The sequence below is a fragment of the Apiospora marii genome (assembly GCF_038362585.1).
Source record: "Apiospora marii strain CBS 49790 chromosome Unknown utg000005l_segment0_segment0, whole genome shotgun sequence".
Lineage (NCBI taxonomy): Eukaryota > Fungi > Ascomycota > Sordariomycetes > Amphisphaeriales > Apiosporaceae > Apiospora > Apiospora marii.
The window spans coordinates 1,709,982-1,728,507 of record NW_027117377.1 but is presented as its reverse complement, the minus strand read 5'-3'; the positions used below and the strand labels follow the sequence as shown (position 1 = coordinate 1,728,507).

At 52.4% G+C, this 18,526-nt stretch overlaps 4 protein-coding genes across 4 annotated transcripts; all 4 read left to right on the top strand.

Annotated features, from left to right (window-relative positions):
* Positions 1-1,163: 1,163 nt before the first annotated feature.
* PG985_008427 (NifU-like protein) lies at positions 1,164-2,277 on the top strand (the record flags this gene model as incomplete). Its single annotated transcript, XM_066828195.1, has 2 exons — positions 1,164-2,018; positions 2,119-2,277. The coding sequence occupies 2 exons, from the start codon at positions 1,164-1,166 to the stop codon at positions 2,275-2,277; spliced, it is 1,014 nt and encodes a 337-aa protein (XP_066683107.1).
* A 7,676-nt stretch (positions 2,278-9,953) lies between these two features.
* Positions 9,954-12,827, top strand: PG985_008426 (uncharacterized protein; the record flags this gene model as incomplete). Its single annotated transcript, XM_066828194.1, has 2 exons — positions 9,954-12,145; positions 12,203-12,827. 2 exons carry the CDS (start codon positions 9,954-9,956, stop codon positions 12,825-12,827), a joined length of 2,817 nt encoding a protein of 938 aa, XP_066683106.1.
* Positions 12,828-14,251: 1,424 nt separating this feature from the next.
* PG985_008425 (uncharacterized protein) lies at positions 14,252-15,236 on the top strand (the record flags this gene model as incomplete). Its single annotated transcript, XM_066828193.1, has 4 exons — positions 14,252-14,303; positions 14,365-14,455; positions 14,507-14,653; positions 14,708-15,236. 4 exons carry the CDS (start codon positions 14,252-14,254, stop codon positions 15,234-15,236), a joined length of 819 nt encoding a protein of 272 aa, XP_066683105.1.
* A 424-nt stretch (positions 15,237-15,660) lies between these two features.
* PG985_008424 (60S ribosomal protein eL15) lies at positions 15,661-16,835 on the top strand. Its single transcript, XM_066828192.1, has 4 exons — positions 15,661-15,746; positions 15,827-15,918; positions 16,176-16,332; positions 16,401-16,835. Exons 2-4 carry the CDS (start codon positions 15,832-15,834, stop codon positions 16,766-16,768), a joined length of 612 nt encoding a protein of 203 aa, XP_066683104.1. The 5' UTR covers positions 15,661-15,746; positions 15,827-15,831; the 3' UTR covers positions 16,769-16,835.
* Positions 16,836-18,526: the final 1,691 nt, after the last annotated feature.

The following is an 18,526-nucleotide window of genomic DNA, read 5'->3' as shown; positions in this document are numbered from 1 at the left end:
GAACGAGGCGTGGTTACGCGCTCACCATTCACTCACTCTTCTCTTATGGATAAGCGCGTTGATGCCAAACCCAACCCAGTGACAATCGTGAATGCCCTCGGGGATTCACCCTATCGATAAGGATTGGATATATGCAGGAACCTCGATTATTTTCCCAGGATAATCGCGACTCAATCGATTGTGTCTCCAACCTGGCAAGAAGACATAAAAGGAAGGCAATGTATCTACAAAAAATTAAGGATGGGGAGGATGTGGGATGAACACCCAGAGTTGCCGCTGCTGGAGTTGTCAGAGCAAATCCATTAGGTCACCCTGGTTCCCGTCAAGCTCTATATTGCTGATAGATTAAGCCTAGAAGTGTTCTTTCACGTAACCTGGAGCGATCGGTTATAGGATGACTATTAGCGATGGAGATAGGTAGCTGGCGACGGAGATAGCTGCTGGCGGTAGTTGGGCAGCAAAGTGCGTCCCTCAGGAACGTGCAAGTATAAGCAGAGCTGCAAAAAGTTGCTAGCCGACCAAAGTTGGGAATACCGTTGTAATAGTAGGAAATGAAGGTTTATGCGCTGGTAGGTAAGGTTATCAGGTTACAAGTTAACGGAAGGATTCCCTGGACGGTCTACAACACGAGAAAAGGCAGAAAGGCTCTGAACAAGGCTGAAGCCAATCTCCCGGCGGCTGGATATATTAGTCAAAAGCGTTTCAAGGTTGGAGAGGATAGTCGGTTCTGTGGAGTTGGATTTGGTATGTGATTTGGTTGGCCCATTGCCATGGTTGTTTTGGTTCAGGGTTGAGCAGCTGCTCGGTAAGGTGGAAAAAATGCCAGACAGAAATTTGCGTCATGGGGCATTTGGGGGGCGTATCCGGCAGGGTGGATTTCTAAGCGGCAAATTTCTGACGGTTAGCCCGATCTTCTATAGCGGGCACCTCGGCCTACAAGCTAATGCTTCGGAGCTGAGGGCCAAGAGGACAGCGACCGACCTTAAACCTACAACCAACAACCAACTTTCGACATTACCGACCAACCCGACACCTACGAGACGACTGGTCGAAAACTATTCGAGACGGGGTATATATGTATATGGATTAGGCGCCCCTCCCCTTCTCAGCGCTTTCACCACATCCGAGATCCCTGTAAGAGGCTGTGACGACATACCCACACAATGCCAGCTTCCAGCCGACTTGTGCGGCCAACCGCCGCCGCCGCCGCCACTCTCCTTTCGACCTCGACGAGACGAGCTGCTCCCCGAGCCCGCACTTTTGTCTGCGAAGTCGCCTCGCGCAAAGCCCACACCAGCGCCCGCCTCTCCTCTGCTGCCCGGCGGCCCGTCCTCTCTGCTTCCTCCACAACCGCCGCCGCCAGCCGGTTAGGACGGGTCGGCGGGACCCAAACCCGCAGCATCTTCATCCAGACGGAGGACACACCCAATGCGGACGCGCTCAAGTTCCTGCCGAACCACCGCGTGCTGCCCGAGGGCCTCGCGACGCCCTTCCTCGAGTACCTGAACCCGCGCTCGACCATCGCGCCGCCGTACCCGTCGCCCCTGGCGGCGCAGCTGATGAACATCGACGGCGTGACGGCCGTCTTCTACGGCGCCGACTTCATCACGGTCACCAAGACCGCCGACGCCAACTGGGCGCACATCCGGCCCGAGATCTTCAGCCTGATCACCGAGGCCATCACGGCGGGGCAGGACATCGTGACGGTCAGCAAGAAGCAGGCCGTGGGCGACATCGGCGCGGACGGCAAGGAGGTCACGGCCGACGACGTGGCCGCGGCCACCGGGGAAGAGCAGGACAGCTTGGCGTACGACGAGAACGACAGCGAGGTCGTCGGCATGATCAAGGAGCTGCTTGAGACGCGCATCCGCCCCGCCATCCAGGAGGACGGCGGCGATATCGAGTTCCGCGGCTTCATCGACGGGCACGTCCACCTCAAGCTGCGCGGCGCCTGCCGGACGTGCGACTCGAGCACCGTCACACTCAAGAACGGCATCGAGGGCATGTTGATGCACTACGTAAGTTGATATTATATTTGCATAGTACCCCAGTCGCAGGCGTACCCATTGAAAGGAACAAGAGACAAGGGTAAACGTACTGACAAGCATACTTTACCAGATCGAGGAAGTTCAAGGCGTGCACCAGGTCACGGACCCAGAGGAGGAGATTGCCCTGGCCGAGTTTGAAAAGTTCGAGGAGAAGTTACGGGCGCAGAAGGGCCCCGATGCGGCACCTTCGGCGTTTGGCAAGGGCTCCATCGATTCGGTCCCTGGCTAAAATGGAAAGGCATTTCAAATATGTAAGAAATTGTATATTAGAACCTCCAATAGAGTTTGGGAAGATGCCTTCTTCTTGTACAGTAAGTACAATACCCTCGGGGTGTTCACCCCTGAGATCAACTTCTGTGTTCACTTCAGGGGAATGGGCACATTGGCAGTTAGCGGGCACAGCCGTTACCAGGCAGACTGTCGATTAATACAAGAATAACTCCATCATCTATCGACCTGCGCATCTCCTGTCGAACTCGGGCGGTTGATCGCTGCGTGCCTATGGAGCACCGCAGAGACATGGCAGCCTAGACTGGATCTATATGCTTTCACAAGCAATTAGATAGTGTCTTCAATTGGCTTCATAGCCATTTACAGATCTCGTCCGCTGCATGATACATCGGCCACCCTAATGCAAATTGATATGGCTTTTTGCATTCCTATACAGAAGGTACCGACTCAAGTCGTGGCTTCTGATACGATACTTACTCGGCTCCTTACCTACCCAGTCCTAGAGTCCAAGCAAGAGCTCGCTTTTACCTACCATGGTGGTTTTTCTATATACTCAGGTGGATCGTACCTGGAAGGAGAGCGTAGATCTCAGGTGTGCGTCGGGTTCCTGGCAAGTATCTACAGTAGCCAGCGACGATCCGGCGAGATTGCGGTTCCAAGAGGGGGAGGATATTTACTCCACAAACGGCGGTTCCTGTCAGGGGAGGGATCTTCTTTGAAACAAGGATACCGAGAAAGCCAGAAGAAACGCATACTAGGCTCACCGAACCCTCGAGTGAAGGGAAAAAAAAAACAAGCCTCTATGACGTTGCTGCTAGCTTCGTCGTCTAAGTGTTTGGCAGTTCGCTCCCTGTCTCGTCTACCAGGGGTTAGGCGGCGGTAGCAGGCACGGCAGAGCCATACGGAGGAGCTCTTTTTGCTGGTAAATATGATATCTTCCCAGAAGCTCTACTTCGACAGGTATACTTCACTCCTAATGCGCAAATTCATGCTTATCATCGATGCTTCCTATTTATGGTATATGGAGCGTTCATTTCGCTCCCTGAAACTCGTTCCAGAGGCAATAACCTACTCGTTCAGGGCCACATACCAGCTTCTCAATACGGGGGAATTGGTTAATAACTACGCTGAGCTGGGTTACGATACGGGTACTCAGGTGATATACATAATGACGTCGCCGGCGACTGGACCCCTTCTTCATACTTGATATCAAGACATCTATCATATTGTGTGCCCATTTGACACGTCAAACTGCCAAGCAGAACCCGAACCAGAACCAGGCAAGCTTCCGATACGGAGTTCGCAAAAACCACGCCTATCAGTCATGCCCCCGGGCCCCGGCATTGGCCCACCGGCAATGAGAAAGAAAGCTTTTCACCTGCATGATTTACAGTACAGATTTCGACGGGACGTCCAAGTCAATAGCCATCAGATGACCAACAAAGTCGCTCTACCCCTCTTCATCAAGATCGTCTTATCTAGAGCCCGGGCTAGAGCAAATAGACTTCGACCAAGTCGAGCCTCTTCGAAGTTGGGAGGGGGCTCTTTGAGTTCTGTCTTCTTCGAGACGTCGCACTTCGAATGTTCCACGTGGTAACTTTAAGGGAAAGAGGGAGGGAAAACAAGACTCGACAGCTTGAAAGAGAGGGGGGAAAGTTGGGCTTTCTCTCATAGCGTGTCGCGGGCCGTGGCTGTAACACAACATCCCTTTAAAGTCTATGCAAGCTTGGGAGTTATTGGCTAGGTTAACGTAGGCGATCCATCAACTTGTCAAGGCCTTGCAGGTTTCACCGCAGGAAGATGAAAGATGCCATGGGAATAAGAATGCGAAAGAAAAAAAGGAAAAGGCTTCTGTGAACCAGCAAGCACCAAACCTTAGAGCTCGTGGGTCCACGATCATTCGTTGTTAATCATGCCCGACAAAACAGTGGTTGTCAAAACATGCGCTCTGATAGAGTAAAGTCAAAATAGGTTGTTTCCGCGGCAGGGTGTGGGTTGGCAACTTGCCGGTCAGACAGCGTCCCGTCTGCTGATCCCTTGGCGAAAAAGACGATCGTCCAACGTACCCCAGATTTGGAGGACTAGTTGCATACCCGGATAGTATTGCTATCAAAAGCAGCCCAGCAGAGATGGGTAACCGCCCATGTTCTCTGTATGTGCGCGGTTTGAGGGAATCCAGTTCCAGTTCGTGGCGACATGTCGAGAAGAGGGGCAAACCGCGAGAGGGGTCACATGGGGGACGCCTCTATCATGCCACTAACCAGACGTACGTCAAGTTGCATGCTCATCGGAGGCATGCAACATCTTCCCAAGAAGGGCGCCATTGCAGAACCCCATCCTGGGCTAGACCTCGTCAAAGTCTGAAAAAAGTGTACCTGACCTGAGACTTCTGAAGACGTAACTTAATGACCTGCTACCGGTATGGTATTCGAATCCCATGCGGAACTGTGCCTGGAGTCCAGGCATCCTGGGAGAAAACCGCCGCTGCAAATACGTCAGAATTGCGCGGCGTTAGTGTACTTAAGTACACGCACCAGAGTCACCCTCTCCGCGCGGGTAAGAGAACGAATTATAGCCAGGCCCAAGCTTGAGATCAGGGGTTTGGGGGAAACGGCTTCAGACTCTAGTCGATATCGTCGCGGCAATTGCTTGAACATTCGACAAGAAACAAATCGGTGTGAGTGGCTGGCTGCTGGTAAGTAAAGGACGGAGAGCGGACGGATCAGCAGGGTTGGCACGGATCATCTGCTGGGTTTGGGGTGTCAGTTTACGACGTACAACGTAAACGTTGAGCCCCGGGTGGTACCGAAATACCTGGTCGCGTGTCGCGTGCCCGTCTGTGCTCGTTCCCCAATAGATCCGTTGTATCGCTTGAGACATGAGGTGCCATGCGCGCACTGCTCTGGCAAAATAGATTGGCAGCACCCGAGGATCTCCAGGGCGTGTCCAAGTTGTTTGAGAGATTGACGGGGTTTTAGGTCTGCGGTGGTGAGGGCAATGACAATAGGCCATCGGGGCCAAGCAAGGACCGTTCGCTCGAAATCTGGGGTAAACGCCCCTGACCCCTAGCCCCCTGCTTCCCATCCACCAGTGCTCAGTGCGCAGCCATCCCTGCCCTGGACCAGTAGAGTTTGAGACGGGTTGGTGCCTTTCTTCAGCTTTTCCATCACGGCCTTCGATGATGCAGCGTTATTGGCACGAACGCATATGCATGGATGCAATGCTGCTCCCCGATGTCCGTTCTTCTGCAACCGTCAGTCAGGCAGGCAGGTAGAGATGGGTCTTTTGCATACTGCTCAAACGTACGCTGTGCAGGATATATCATGCCTTCAATTTTCCACGGCGAGGGGCAGTGAGGGGAGAGGGTGATTCTTCAAGTATATGCGCTGCATACCACAGGATATAACAATTGGATGGAAGAACACAGTGCTCCATTGGTGGTGCTGCGGTCGTTCCTCGGAGACTGCTGTATGCTGTGGCTTGCAGATATACCTACAGCGTGCATGTAAGTAATCCTGGGTACATGCATGTCTTCGTATCACCTTTTATTACTCAGGTATTCTGGCTTATAAGCCCCAGGGTCAGTCAAAGCTATGCACTCTCGCACTGCGTCGCGAATGTTATTGCCAGCACTTGCAGTGCACAAGAGTGCATTGTGGAGTATTGCGAAGAGGGGTGATTTAACGGCGACGCAGCATTGATCGAAAATAACTTGACGCGGCGCCGACTGGCTGCAACCGTAGGGAGGATGGCCTGATACTGATTATTCCCGTTGCAACCACTACGCCCAAGCATGCAGGTCGAGGATTCCGCTTGGTCGCTACGCGGAGGATGCTAACCAGGGTGCCTCTCAAGCAAAAGAAGGGTCGCCTCCCTCTTTCGCGTCAGGTGAAGGTTCTTTTCAGGCCAGGGTGGCCCTCTCGGTGAAAGGCAGAGGAGGATGGCATCAGCCGAGTAGTTTCTTTACTTCCCCTGCGGTACGAGCCCCGCCCTAAAAGATCGTCGACACCATCTCATATCTGGAAAATGGCGAATGCAGTCCTGATTGGTTTGGCATCCCACGAAGCTCTGGAGGGCTCTTCAGAGACCAAATCAAACCCGAAATTGAACAACGTTAATATTAGGGGCTTTGATGTGCATGCACGGTAAGACTTGCTTGTCAGATCTGTGTGGCTAGTCTCCAGGACGCCGGAGGCCTTCAACCTCCGAGAATTCGTGCAGCGCCGTCATGACAGCCACCCGGCGAATGGTGGATGAGCCACAGGTTGTATGCCTACATGTCGGTAGTATAGACAAGTCCAGAACGCGTAAATTACGGACTGGGCCTATCAGCTTCGGCAACGAAGCGTCGGTGTAACGTGAAGCCCAACATCGTCAGGTTTTCTTGGCCAAGATTGGGTGGTGGTGCAATCAGAGTGGTTCCGTGTGTCCCGGTTCAAGTTAGCTCAGCGGGTTGGAGACTTGGCTTGGGGTGCTTACCTTACCATCCGATGCCATGGCCGTCGGGGCAAAAGCGACTTTGAATTTCTGGGTACTGTTCCAATTGAGGCTGGAATATCCGTGGGACAAGGTTCAGCAGAGTACGAGTAGTGGGACAGAACGCGAAGGGCATCATCACGGGCCTCCTTGGCGGGTTAGGGGTTGAGCCGTTCGAAACGGTGATGCTGTCAAGGAGCCCTGAAGGAGGCAAGAAGCCAACAAGCTCAGGCATGTTCTTGCCTGCCCATGATTGCATAGCACCGATCGCCCCTCCCCACACTTTTCCTCGGACGGCAATTTATTTTAGCGCGTCAGGTATACTCCTCGGTGCAATGCGAGAAGTCAGTACTCGAGGTTACCTGGGGGTTTGGCATGGGAATCCGCATGCCAGTACAGCTACAAGCAAGCTCCAGGGGGTTGAATGTGCTTCTCCGCGCGGGGATTGGCCCATTGCAAAGGTTCTGTCAAAACGAGGAGCGAAAGCAGCCAATAGACTTATTCTGGAGCACACCCTCCCGACTCGTCTCAAGGCCTACCGCTTTCGAGCTTCGATCTCGAGCCTGACCCGATGCCGACTAAAATTGGCATGTACCCACACGCCTAGTCGTAGATGCTGCAAGACATCTGCCCATCTGCGCATGCCCTGCCCATGAGGCAGCAGCAGCAGCAGGAGCAGGAGGTAGGAGGAGACAAGAAGTACGACTGCGACTACAAGTGCATCCCATCTGTAGTAGGCCCGGGGTCAAAGGTCACTGGCGGGTTTTGGTTAGAGAAGAGACTCTGCCCCGTCCTGTCAGTTCACTTTATTTAATAATGAGACCGGCCTGAACGTGCATTCCCCGACCTTGATTGCTTCTTGATGCAACCCATTGCATACGTGATTACAACTACGCACCAAAGAGTACCGACGCACATATTAATCGATCCCTCACCTTACAGCCCCAGCTCTTTGTGGATACTTGCTGGCATCCATCTGTACGGCACCTATCTGGGCACTGCTAGCTAATACATGCCTAGCGAGCTGTCAGCAGACCTCAACCAACAGCCAAACTGGAAACAAGGTACGTAAAAATCCCACTCGCTCGCTAGCTCCCTGTCCTGAGATATTGATGCATTCTGGTTTCTTGGACTGAAGCGCATTGCATACAGTTGGCACGCCCCGCAGCCACGCAGCAGCAGAAGAAGAAGCGCAACTCATCATCATCATCACATCGCCGTCAGCAGCGCTGGAAAAACGAAGCCAACATCCACAACTGTAACGCAGATGCGTTGCGGTGGGCCTCCGTTTCTGCAAGCCAGAGACGACAGACAGGTTCACTTCACACAAGGTCATTAGCATTAGGGGGGGCACCCTGGCCTGCGAGCTGGGCGCTAGAACCTAGTTCACTCCACCACCCGTCGAGGCTAAAAACCTCCAGCCACTTTGTTCGCCCAAAGTCTCGTGTGTGCCGCTGCAACGCTCCTCTTCCTCTCCCTCTCTCGTGCGCCAGAACCGAGCAGGGGTGGGCAAGCTACATGCGCTAGCACCAAAAAGCAGCAGTTAGTACAGTGGGAGAAGCCAGTAGAGCAGGCGCAGAAGCAGAGCAAGAGAGAGCACCAGAGCACCTACCTAGCACCTGAGCACCAGTGGCCAGTGGCAGCAGTTCGTTCACCTCGATCGATTTCCCCGCTTCCCAACTGCACTTGGACTTAATTGATCGACTTCCCCGGGCCTGATTCCCTTTTAGTCAATTCTCCCACCTTCCTCCTCCTCTTCCTCCTCCCTCACCCTATACTCGACCTGCTCATTTGTCACCTTTGGAGCAGTCGCCGCCAGACGCAACGACGAATCCCTCCACCTCTCCTCCCCCTCTTGTGTGGTTTTGGTCGACACAGCACTCCAGCTTGGCGACAGCGCGCGACAGACTAGACACCCTGCAACGCCTTTCAACAATGGGCAGAAGCTATACTCGCGCGTAGCTCTCTTCTGTTGCAACAGCTCCTCCTCGAGGCCGAACTAGGCAAGCATCGCATACAAAATTTGGGGCGCAGGGAACACGACCAGTCCCCCCGTCCCGGCACGCGAGAAAGGGCAAAGAGAGATAAGAGAGTCTGCGAGAGAGCAAGAAGAAGAAGGAAAGAGAAGGCGATTAGACTGGGTTTCCGATTAGAGAGACAAAGAGAATCTTGTCTACACCCTGGATTTGGAGGGAGTCAGAAAGAGAAGAAAAAACCAGTACAAGGGACGCAACGCAACGCGCGTAGCACCTCGAGACGGGAGTAAGAGTATGCGCCCGAAGCTCTCAGACTTCAAACTTCAAACTCCAGAATCGATATCACTGCCCCGTATCCGACCCAAAGCTTGTCCCGGCTGGCGCCCAAGGACCTCTGGACGGCATTCAATAGTGGGATAGCCCCCATCATCGACTTTCTCTCTTCCTCTCTACGTCTATTGTTGACGTTCGGCACTTATTTGCCTTCATTCATTGTCCTTCCTATCCTCCAGTTGCAACCTTTAGACGGCTTTCTGCGATACCCTGTGCATAGATTTGGAGTTTCCTTTTGGTTGCGGCTTCAGGCATTGGTGAGTGCAGCGCAGCGTCAGCTATTTCCTTGGTTCCTTGTCATCAGAATGGGCCGAGTTTGGGTGGCCCGACTTTAATCTAATCTCGTGTGATCCATGTACGGGCCCGTTTCTCACGGGGCTGCGGATCTCTAAGTAAATAGTGGGGTTGGCTGCTACGCTCTGCGGGAGAGCTCTCATTTCAGGGTCCCTATTGGAACACTTATATTCACACGCTCTTCACTGCGTTCACATCACCACATTGAATCCCCTCCCGCTCTTTTGGACGGTGCACGTCTTCCAGTTATCTGCTCCGTTTGTTTTTATTGTTCTGGGGTCCCGTCATTCTTCACCTTGACATCATAAACTGACTCCCAACTCAGATTATACTTTCGCAACGGTCACCAAGAAGCATACACTACACTACACCCAAGACGCCAATTCCTGCTATCACCGTCACCTAATTGACTTTGGGCGTCTTTCTGTACTTGAGATCACACCAGGTCCCCAACCCGCCAGCCCCGTTTTCTTTTTCTCTCACCGTCTGTGGACAACTAGCCCAGACAGGTTCCTTGGTGTATACTTATTCCTGACCGGAAAAGTCCGAAACGCTCTTCGTCCACTGCACCGAGAGCTCTACTTGTGTATATAATATGAGCTCCAACAACAGCAAATCGGGCCCGGGATCCAAACCTGGGCAGGTTGGTTACTCTGCGATAGCTCCGAGTAATCAGTCCCTTCTACTGGACAAACTCAACGTCCGCCGGTCTACACCAGACTCGGAAGCTTTGGCAAGCTCAGACGACGAGGTTGATCCTCATCGTACAGATCTGCCACAAGCTTCAATCCAGCACCAGAAGCCAGTCCGCCGCGCGTCTTGGCTTAACAACACGTCACAAACCACTGTACCTCAGCCAAGGAAAGGCTCCTTCGCCAGCAGCACCATGTCGCCAACCGCTTCTCACCCCAGTACCCCATCGGCGGACCAAGGCATGGGCGGGTGGGGCGCGCATACTGTCGGGAGAGGCCACCAGGGCACATCTTCCTTTCCTTGGGGCACTGGTATTTGGAACACCGATCGTAGCAAGGAGCCCCCTTCACGGCTAAGCGAGGTTCTGCCATCGCCCACGTCAGCGCTGCCACCCGGTATGGGCAGCGGAGGCTTGTTTGGAGGCAATGACAGCTCTCTTGGACAGACTTCCCCAGGTCCAAACGATCAAACCTCGAACTCTCAAATTCCCTTTGCCATCCCGCTCCACCCAACGCCAAAGACGTATCGCTCTCAATCTTATTCTGTGGGCCAGCTTGAGCCGGACGCAAACACGCCAACCCTGCCATCTTCCATGGTAGGGAGAGGCCGGGCAGTCGGTCACCCGGGACTGCAGCACCGACCCTCGCGCCCTAGTATGCTCAGTGAAATGTCGAGCGAAGGTGCTATGCTAGGCAAGGTAAAGGAGGTGGATGACGATGACGAGCAGCAGAGTCCTCGTGGCTCAGCTCCTGCGATACACCATCAATCTGCCGAGGCAAAGACCATCGAATTGCTTGCTCGCGAGAATGCTATGCTTCGTCAGCAACAGCAGCAGCAACAAGCGCAGCAGCAACAGCAACAAGCGCAGCAGCAGCAGCAACAGCAGCAGCAGTATCAGAACTCTCGACTGAGACCCCGAGCATCCACTGGAATCGCATACGGACTCGGCAACGGCTATAGTGTGCATGAAGCCGTGCCTGAAGAATCGGATTATGCTATAGACGAACTTGATGAGTCGCAAGACAACTCCGAGGCTGCATCTAAGCGAGCTCTGGGCCGGCGCATGAGCGAATACGGAGCCAACGCCTACAACAACCGATCGCCTCTGTATCCGGTTGAGAATAGGAAACTCGAGAATGTGAAAAAAGCGTTTTGGCAGAGCTCCCTTGGATTCGGTGGACTGGGTGAGATCCCACAGAGTCGCCGGCATTCGTTCGCCGATATGCCAACACGCCAAGGGTCAATCAGTTCTATCGGAGAAGCGGCATCGCAGTACGAAGCGACATCGCCAGATGCAGCACACGCACATGATATGGGTGGTTACCACGACGGGACGGCTTACAACACTGCTGGTCCTGGTAAGTCACCGTTGAATTACGTTAACTCTGCGATTGATCATCGTCTAAGAGGTTCGACAGCGTCCTACTTCACTGGCGGCTCTCATGTTCCTGGAGCCCACCAGGCCATCGCATCTTCGGCCTACGGGAATCCATACGGCTCTCCATATGGCATGCCTCCCTCCTATGCAAACAGACCTCCATCCCCTCATCGGGGCATGTATGGCATGAGCCAGCCACGACACAATCAACTTCTTTATATTGTCCTGTTTAAGTGCTCTCGGGCAGACGTCTTTTACATTCAGGAGGGTACCGGGTTGACTGTGAAGCCTGGTGACCTGGTCATTGTGGAGGCAGACCGAGGTACCGACTTGGGCACTGTTGATCGAAGCGAGGTTGATTGGCAGACGGCGAAAGAGTTGAAGGAACATTACGCCGAGGAACACTACAAGTGGTTGATGATGTATTCCCAGAACGCCGCTGCAGCCCAAGAGGGCACTGGCGCTGGCCTCATGGCAGCTTCAAACGGAATGCAAGGAAGCGCTATAGGTGGCATGGGCCCGCCAAGTCAACACCACCTCCAAGAGCCCAGTGCCGGGGAGCTTAAGCCGAAGCTCATCAAGCGACTGGCGCAGAGCCATGAAATTCACAATCTTCGAGAAAAGGAAGGCAATGAGGCCAAGGCCAAGAGGGTATGTATGCAGAAGGTCAAGGAGCATGGCCTTAACATGGAGATTCTGGATGCAGAGTTCCAAATGTGAGTTCCCGCCCCTCGTATCACAGCCAGTGCTCGGCTTTTCTGACTTGCAAACAGGGACTGGAAGAAATTGACATTCTACTACTTTGCGGATGCCTACATCAATTTCAACTCTCTGGTCACGGACTTGTTCAAAATTTACAAGACACGGATTTGGATGTCAGCCATCAACCCAGCGTCATTCGCAAGTCCCACCCTTGGCCTTCAAGCACCCAGCGGTATCGGCCCAGGTGCCGTTGGCTTAGGTCGTGCAGGCGGTGGTAATGGAAATGGCCCCTCCAACGCCGATCGCCGACCAAACCAGCAGCCAGAGCAACAAGGCTCGTATGCAGGTGGCAATTCCGCCAGTCGGTCCTTCCCACCTGCATTCAGCCAACCCTTTGCCTCGGAGCGTGGGGTTGCAGCCAATAATGCCTACCCGCCATCGGCATACCCATACTCTGCGTACGGTGCTTTCGGCGCTGCCAGGACAGGTGCTGCCGGCTACGTTGGTGGTGGCATGATGCCCAGCATCGATGCTTATGCCACTGGGTTTCCTCCAACCGCGGACTATCAGACAATGCAGGGCCGGTTCCCAAGTCCGCATAGCACACCCTCAGCTCAGGATTCCAAGACCCCATCGTCTGTCCCCCAGAACGAATGGCTTGGTGCTTTCCAGAGCCTGTCCTTGAACTCTCGCTAGTCAGTTCTGTTGGCAGTTTCTCGTTCATACTTGATCTTTCACATACACGACAGCGTTGCAGCACACGACTGATGGTGTGATTGTCTTTTTGCTCCAGATTCAGAAAGAATACGAGCATGTCGATATTGCTCGCAGAACAGGCCGCGGCGGCGGCTCAGCTTTGTTCTGGCGAGACTTCTCCAAAATACTCAATTTTTGTTTTCTTGTTTTCTTGCAGTTTCCTCGGATTCAGAATGGATTCCGAAACGGCAGCGATGATTTCGGTAGCTACACGACGTCAACGACAAATGGCATAAGACGGTTCATCCAAAAATTCATTTGCAGCGCAGGGAAAGGAATAGACAGAGTGGCTTTTGCACGAGCACGGGTGTAATTGTGTGGCATCTCGAGAAGGGGCTAAGCGGAGGAGAAGGAGGATGTTTGTTTCCACATTCATTGGGTACCGGAGGCTGGCTTTTTCAGCATTGTACGATCAAAGATTCCATTCATTCGTTCTTTACTTTTCGGTGGTTGTGGCAGATTGGTAGTATCTGCCCACCCATCCATCTGCCCGAGGAGAGGCTACTTTTATGCACTATGGATTTGTTCTTTTTCTTTTTTTTTTTTTCTTTTCTTCAAGGAGTCTACTAAGAGGGAGGGACTCAGATAGCGAAAAGTTGATGGCATGGGTCAATGGCTTCTCTCGGGGGAATCTGAATAATTGCAAATTCTTTTCTTGAAAGATCGCGGCTTCGTACTGTTCGCTCCATCTATAATGACATGTATGTGAATCACATCTCTATGCGGTGGTATTGGCTTCGGAGTGTATCATGTTGACAAGCCTCCTGGTGGTTGGCGGGTTTTTGTTATTGCCTCATATACTCTATCTGCCCATCTAATTGTAATGTTTGGCGAGACATCATAACACTTATCAACCGTGCAGTCAACCACGCAGCTCCAACGGCTTTTTTTTTTTTTTTTTTTTTTTTTTTTTATCTATCTGGTAAGATGATCTCCGTAGCCCAATCCAATGGGCTGGGCTTTATTAAGAAACCGAGGTGCATTGGTGGTACCTGCGTAACATGAATCAGGGAGGGAAGTCGCGAGTGTTGTTGATTAAAGTCCTGGTCGTGACTTCCTTTGTTGCATTTCGCAACTGCATATGTTGCCTACCTACTTCCCTTGACTACGTGTAGACACGACTGAGCAGAAACCAGCATTGAGAACGCTACCCACCTCTACCTAGGTGACTTCCAGCTGGTCGATCTCAAGGTCTACTTCCAAGTACTGTCTGTCTCGGTAAAAGAACCTTTTTGTATGTTCCATCTACCTCTTTTCTATTGAAAGTTTCTTCCACTCGTTCCCAATACTCTGTAATACAGACCTGTGTCCTGTATTTGGTGTCCATACTTCATCACACCCTATCTAGCCCACGACATTGAATAATGCCACCCAAACGAGCAGCGAAAAGAAAGTCTGCTGGGGATGCGCCCAAACGTTAGTTTACCCCTACCTAACCTCCTTCCTGTCTTGCTACCATACTGAGAACCAAATCCAGAGGGAGGCAGTCAACTTGCGCTTGCTCGGGGTAGTCGCAGCGAGCCAAGACCCTCTGCCAAGCGCCCCAAGGTCGAACCTGAAGAGCCAAAGTAAGTGATAGAGAGGCAATAAACAAGAAGCCATCACTGACTTCGTCGCAGGGACGGGAGTGATTGGATCAAATGGATTCGGCTGATACAGAACAACGAAGCCAAGTATTACAAGCAGAAGATGGACGATTTTTACACTGGAATTCAGGGGACCACAGACAAAGCTCAGGAATCGCTCAGCGAACAGATTGCATCACAGTAAGTGGACCAGACACTTCCACGCGAGGGCACAGTCTAAAATCTTGAAATTAGCCAACCAGCCGAATCAGAATCCGGACCAATCCTCGAAAGCGCCCAGGAGATCGTGGCTTCCCTTCGACTCGACGACTCGCGGAAGGAGGGAGATGCCTTCTTCCAGCAGATGCAAGATACACTCGCGGCCAGCTTCAGTCTTTTGGCATTGCACAAGGACACCGAAGAGGCCCTAAAAGGTAAAGCAATCGACACGTCGATACTGTCGACATGGAAGAAGGACCGAAGAGACATGAAGGAAGTGCTCGCCAAGGGACGGGAGCATGGCATGAAGATCGTGGCCAACCACCTTGCCCCTGGTACCTTTTCACCGTCGGACTTGGACAACGACGAAGCAGGCGAGCACGAGAAGAAGGCGGCAAGTATGTTCCAGGACTTCCAGCAGCCGAAACCCGAGGACAGCTGGGGGCCAGCTGCTTATGAGCAGTTTGAGCTATTTCAAAACCTTGCGAAGTCGGCCCATGTGGAAGTTGATGCGGATGGCCAACTTACCGATGTTGGCCATGGCTCTGATTCACGAATGACCTGATGACAGAGAGTGTGTGCCTTTGACAGACCAACGTATCCATTGGCTATTCCAGGCAACTGGACTTTGTAGACAGACTTCAATTAGCTAGAATAGAGGCAGAGAGATCTTTGCTCATATTGACGAATAACAACTTGTTAACACAGCCATATTCTTGGTTAGATGCACGCAGGTGTACAGAGGGTAGGTAGTTCTGATATTGATTACCTAACTGCTTGCTGCTTCAATTCAATCAATCCAATGCCAAGAGCCTGAAGGTCTGATTTGAATTGAAGGGTACAGTAGAATCAGGTGGGGCACTGCATTTTGAGTCGGGCGATAAGCCGGGCTGATTCAAGCTAAACCAATCTGGGCTTAGATCCTCATTTTTCTCACCCACAACCCAAATTTGTGTGCCCCATTGTGAAATGGTATGCTTTTTTTCTCAATAATTCCTCCCACCTCTCTCCCACTTGTGAACAACCCAAAACGACACACGACCATCCAATTTTGCAGGCCATAATTCCCAACCTGGTACGTTTCTTGACCGACACATCCATCTCTTGATCAACCTAGCTGGCCTGCGATCTGCTGACACGACAACAACACAACAGCCAAGATGGGTGCCCTCAAGTACGTCGAAGAGCTTCAGAAGAAGAAGCAGTCGGATGTCCTGCGATTCCTCCTCCGAGTCCGCTGCTGGGAAGTATGTTGAAAAACCCAACCGCCCTCTGCCTACAGTCCACCAGGCGACACGGCACACACGAACAAACATATGCATTCAATGACATTTCGATTGGATGGATCACTGGATGATCATGTGGACGCCTGTGTTGTCCCGCATCTCGCCCGCTCCCGAAACTGCAAATTTTCAATTGCCTTTTTGTGGGCTGGCCACAGATCGGGGAACCTGTGTCTCTGCTATACAGTCGTTGAACATTTGCTGAGACTGCATCAATATAGCTCCGCCAGTTGAATGTCATTCACCGCGCTTCCCGCCCTTCGCGCCCCGACAAGGCCCGCCGTCTCGGCTACAAGGCCAAGCAGGGCTATGTCATCTACCGCGTCCGCGTTCGCCGTGGTGGCCGCAAGCGACCCGTGCCCAAGGGTGCCACTTACGGTTCGTCTACACTCTGATCCGTGGAACGGGATTTTTGCCGTGATATCAGTTACTGACCCCTTGCACAGGCAAGCCCACCAACCAGGGTGTTAACCAGCTGAAGTACCAGCGCTCCCTGAAGTCCACCGCTGAGGAGCGTGTCGGCCGCCGCTGCGCTAACTTGCGCGTCCTCAACTCGTACTGGATCAACCAGGACTCGACCTACAAGTACTTCGAGATCATCCTCGTCGACCCCCAGCACAAGGCCATCCGCAAGGACCCCCGCATCAACTGGATCGTCAACCCCGTCCACAAGCACCGCGAGTCTCGTGGTCTCACCGCCACCGGCAAGAAGTCGCGTGGTCTCAACAAGGGTCACCGCTACAACAAGACCAAGGCTGGCCGCAGAAAGACCTGGAAGCGCCACAACACCATGTCTCTCTGGCGATACCGTTAAACGCCACTTCACTCCTGGTGAAAGGGGGGCGATTGATCTGGGCATCCTTGTTTTGCGATGGGGCGTGGTTACGCTTCGTCGAACGGTTCATTGGGCATGCAACAGGCTGGGGAAAAGCTCGGCTGGTCTAAATCAGGTAGCTGAGAATGACGAAAAGCATTTGATCAGCAGCACAAATGGGTTTACTACATGGCGTATTGTGACGATGATAATGAGATTCTAAAAATCACCAAGTAGCCGCTACTTTTCCTCGTCTCCCATGTGCGCTGCGACTGTATTGGCTCCATTGATACACCTCGCCCTGTGAAAGTGTCCGCCCATTCCACCATCCCGAGTAGTACTGTTGTGTTTCATCTTCGTTATTATACACTGTAAATTTGTTGTAAACCAAATGCGGCTCGGCAGCGATGCTGAAGCAATTTTCGTGCCCTCGCCATGCTTGCTGGTTGACTTGTATATACTACCCCTTGAAGAACTGGGAACAACCGACTTCAAAACAGACTGTAGTTAGTGTCTTCCCAAAATCAATCAGTATCGCAGGTTAGATTTGATGTCTATTTCCCCGGACTGTCTTTTGCCTGCGTTCTCTCCACAATGGTGCTTGCATTTTTAGCCTTGCGTGTGCCGGGGAACAAGGGACAGACAAGCTAGGGAATGTCCTCTGTGTTGTATTTGATCCTACTAGTCCCACTGAAAAGTGGCAGAGAGGGCCGACTGGGGTAGGCGGGCAGGCAGGTCTTACATACGATAGGAAGATACCATCGTACATCCCCAGCCAGTCTGAGAAGGATACTTATATGGCTCATTGCAGGGTGCAGGCAAGCGTCCAGGGCACCGTGTGCCCACCCGATATGATATCAGGCGAGCGAGTAAAAAAAGGAAGAAAATACGTAACCCCATCCATCATGGTTGATCCGTGGTCCTTCTGCCCATGCATGTAGGAAATGGACGGGCCCATGGCCATCATTCTGGATGGCGGCACGAACTGCTGGTTGGTGTTGTAGCACTTTCTCGTAGCCTAGTTACACCTACCAGCAGCATTCATCTTCATCACATCCTACGCCTTTGACGGTATATGTCCCTTCACATGTATGAAGATCAGTTATTTAAGACATATCACAGAAACAAGCCAAGCCAGAAGAGTTATGTCATGAGCCTTTATTAAGCAATCTATCTGCAAAAGTACACGCAAATAATGGCATCTTCCTCTGAATGCCAAAGTTCATCTTGCCCAATCTCATGTGGTGCAAATTTCTCTTCGTCGGGATGCCGCAACCAAATGCTACCATTCATTCCATGTGAACTCTGTGGGCGCAATCGTTGCCGAAATGGAAAAGAAGAAGAGAACCGCCATCCTAGTTTCCGTAGTGAACAACAAGAGAGAATATATCTTGGGGATATGTCTTCGCTTTCTACCTCCCCGAAAAAGAGTTTCTGCAGCATCATCTTCCTTTGGTGTGTCCCATTATTCCGAGAGCTGATAGAAGCTCGGCCACTTGTTCGCCCTTGACAAAGGCCCCTCCCAGCAGTGTCTATCCAGTATCACTCATTCCTCGAAAGCCATGAGGATACTGTATGTTGAGGGGTGTAAACATGGGGTAATAAGGTGTGCTTTGTGTTGCTGAGAATCGCCGATGGCTGGTGTTTCGGAGAGTGTACTAACGCCACCCAGAAGTGAAGAAGAGAAGAAGAAGCGCAATGAATCTCCCTCGCCTGCCCGTAAAACCGTCGGTGACAGCTGGCATAAGAAGTGCTTGT

What these genes read in the sequence shown, in the direction of transcription:
- PG985_008424 (XM_066828192.1), top strand. Translation starts at nt 15,832, where the DNA reads ATGGGTGCCCTCAAGTACGTCGAAGAGCTTCAGAAGAAGAAGCAGTCG. An exon ending in TCCGAGTCCGCTGCTGGGAA is followed by an intron (nt 15,919 to 16,175) that starts GTATGTTGAAAA and finishes GCATCAATATAG; the next exon opens with CTCCGCCAGTTGAATGTCAT. An exon ending in GCCCAAGGGTGCCACTTACG is followed by an intron (nt 16,333 to 16,400) that starts GTTCGTCTACAC and finishes CCCCTTGCACAG; the next exon opens with GCAAGCCCACCAACCAGGGT.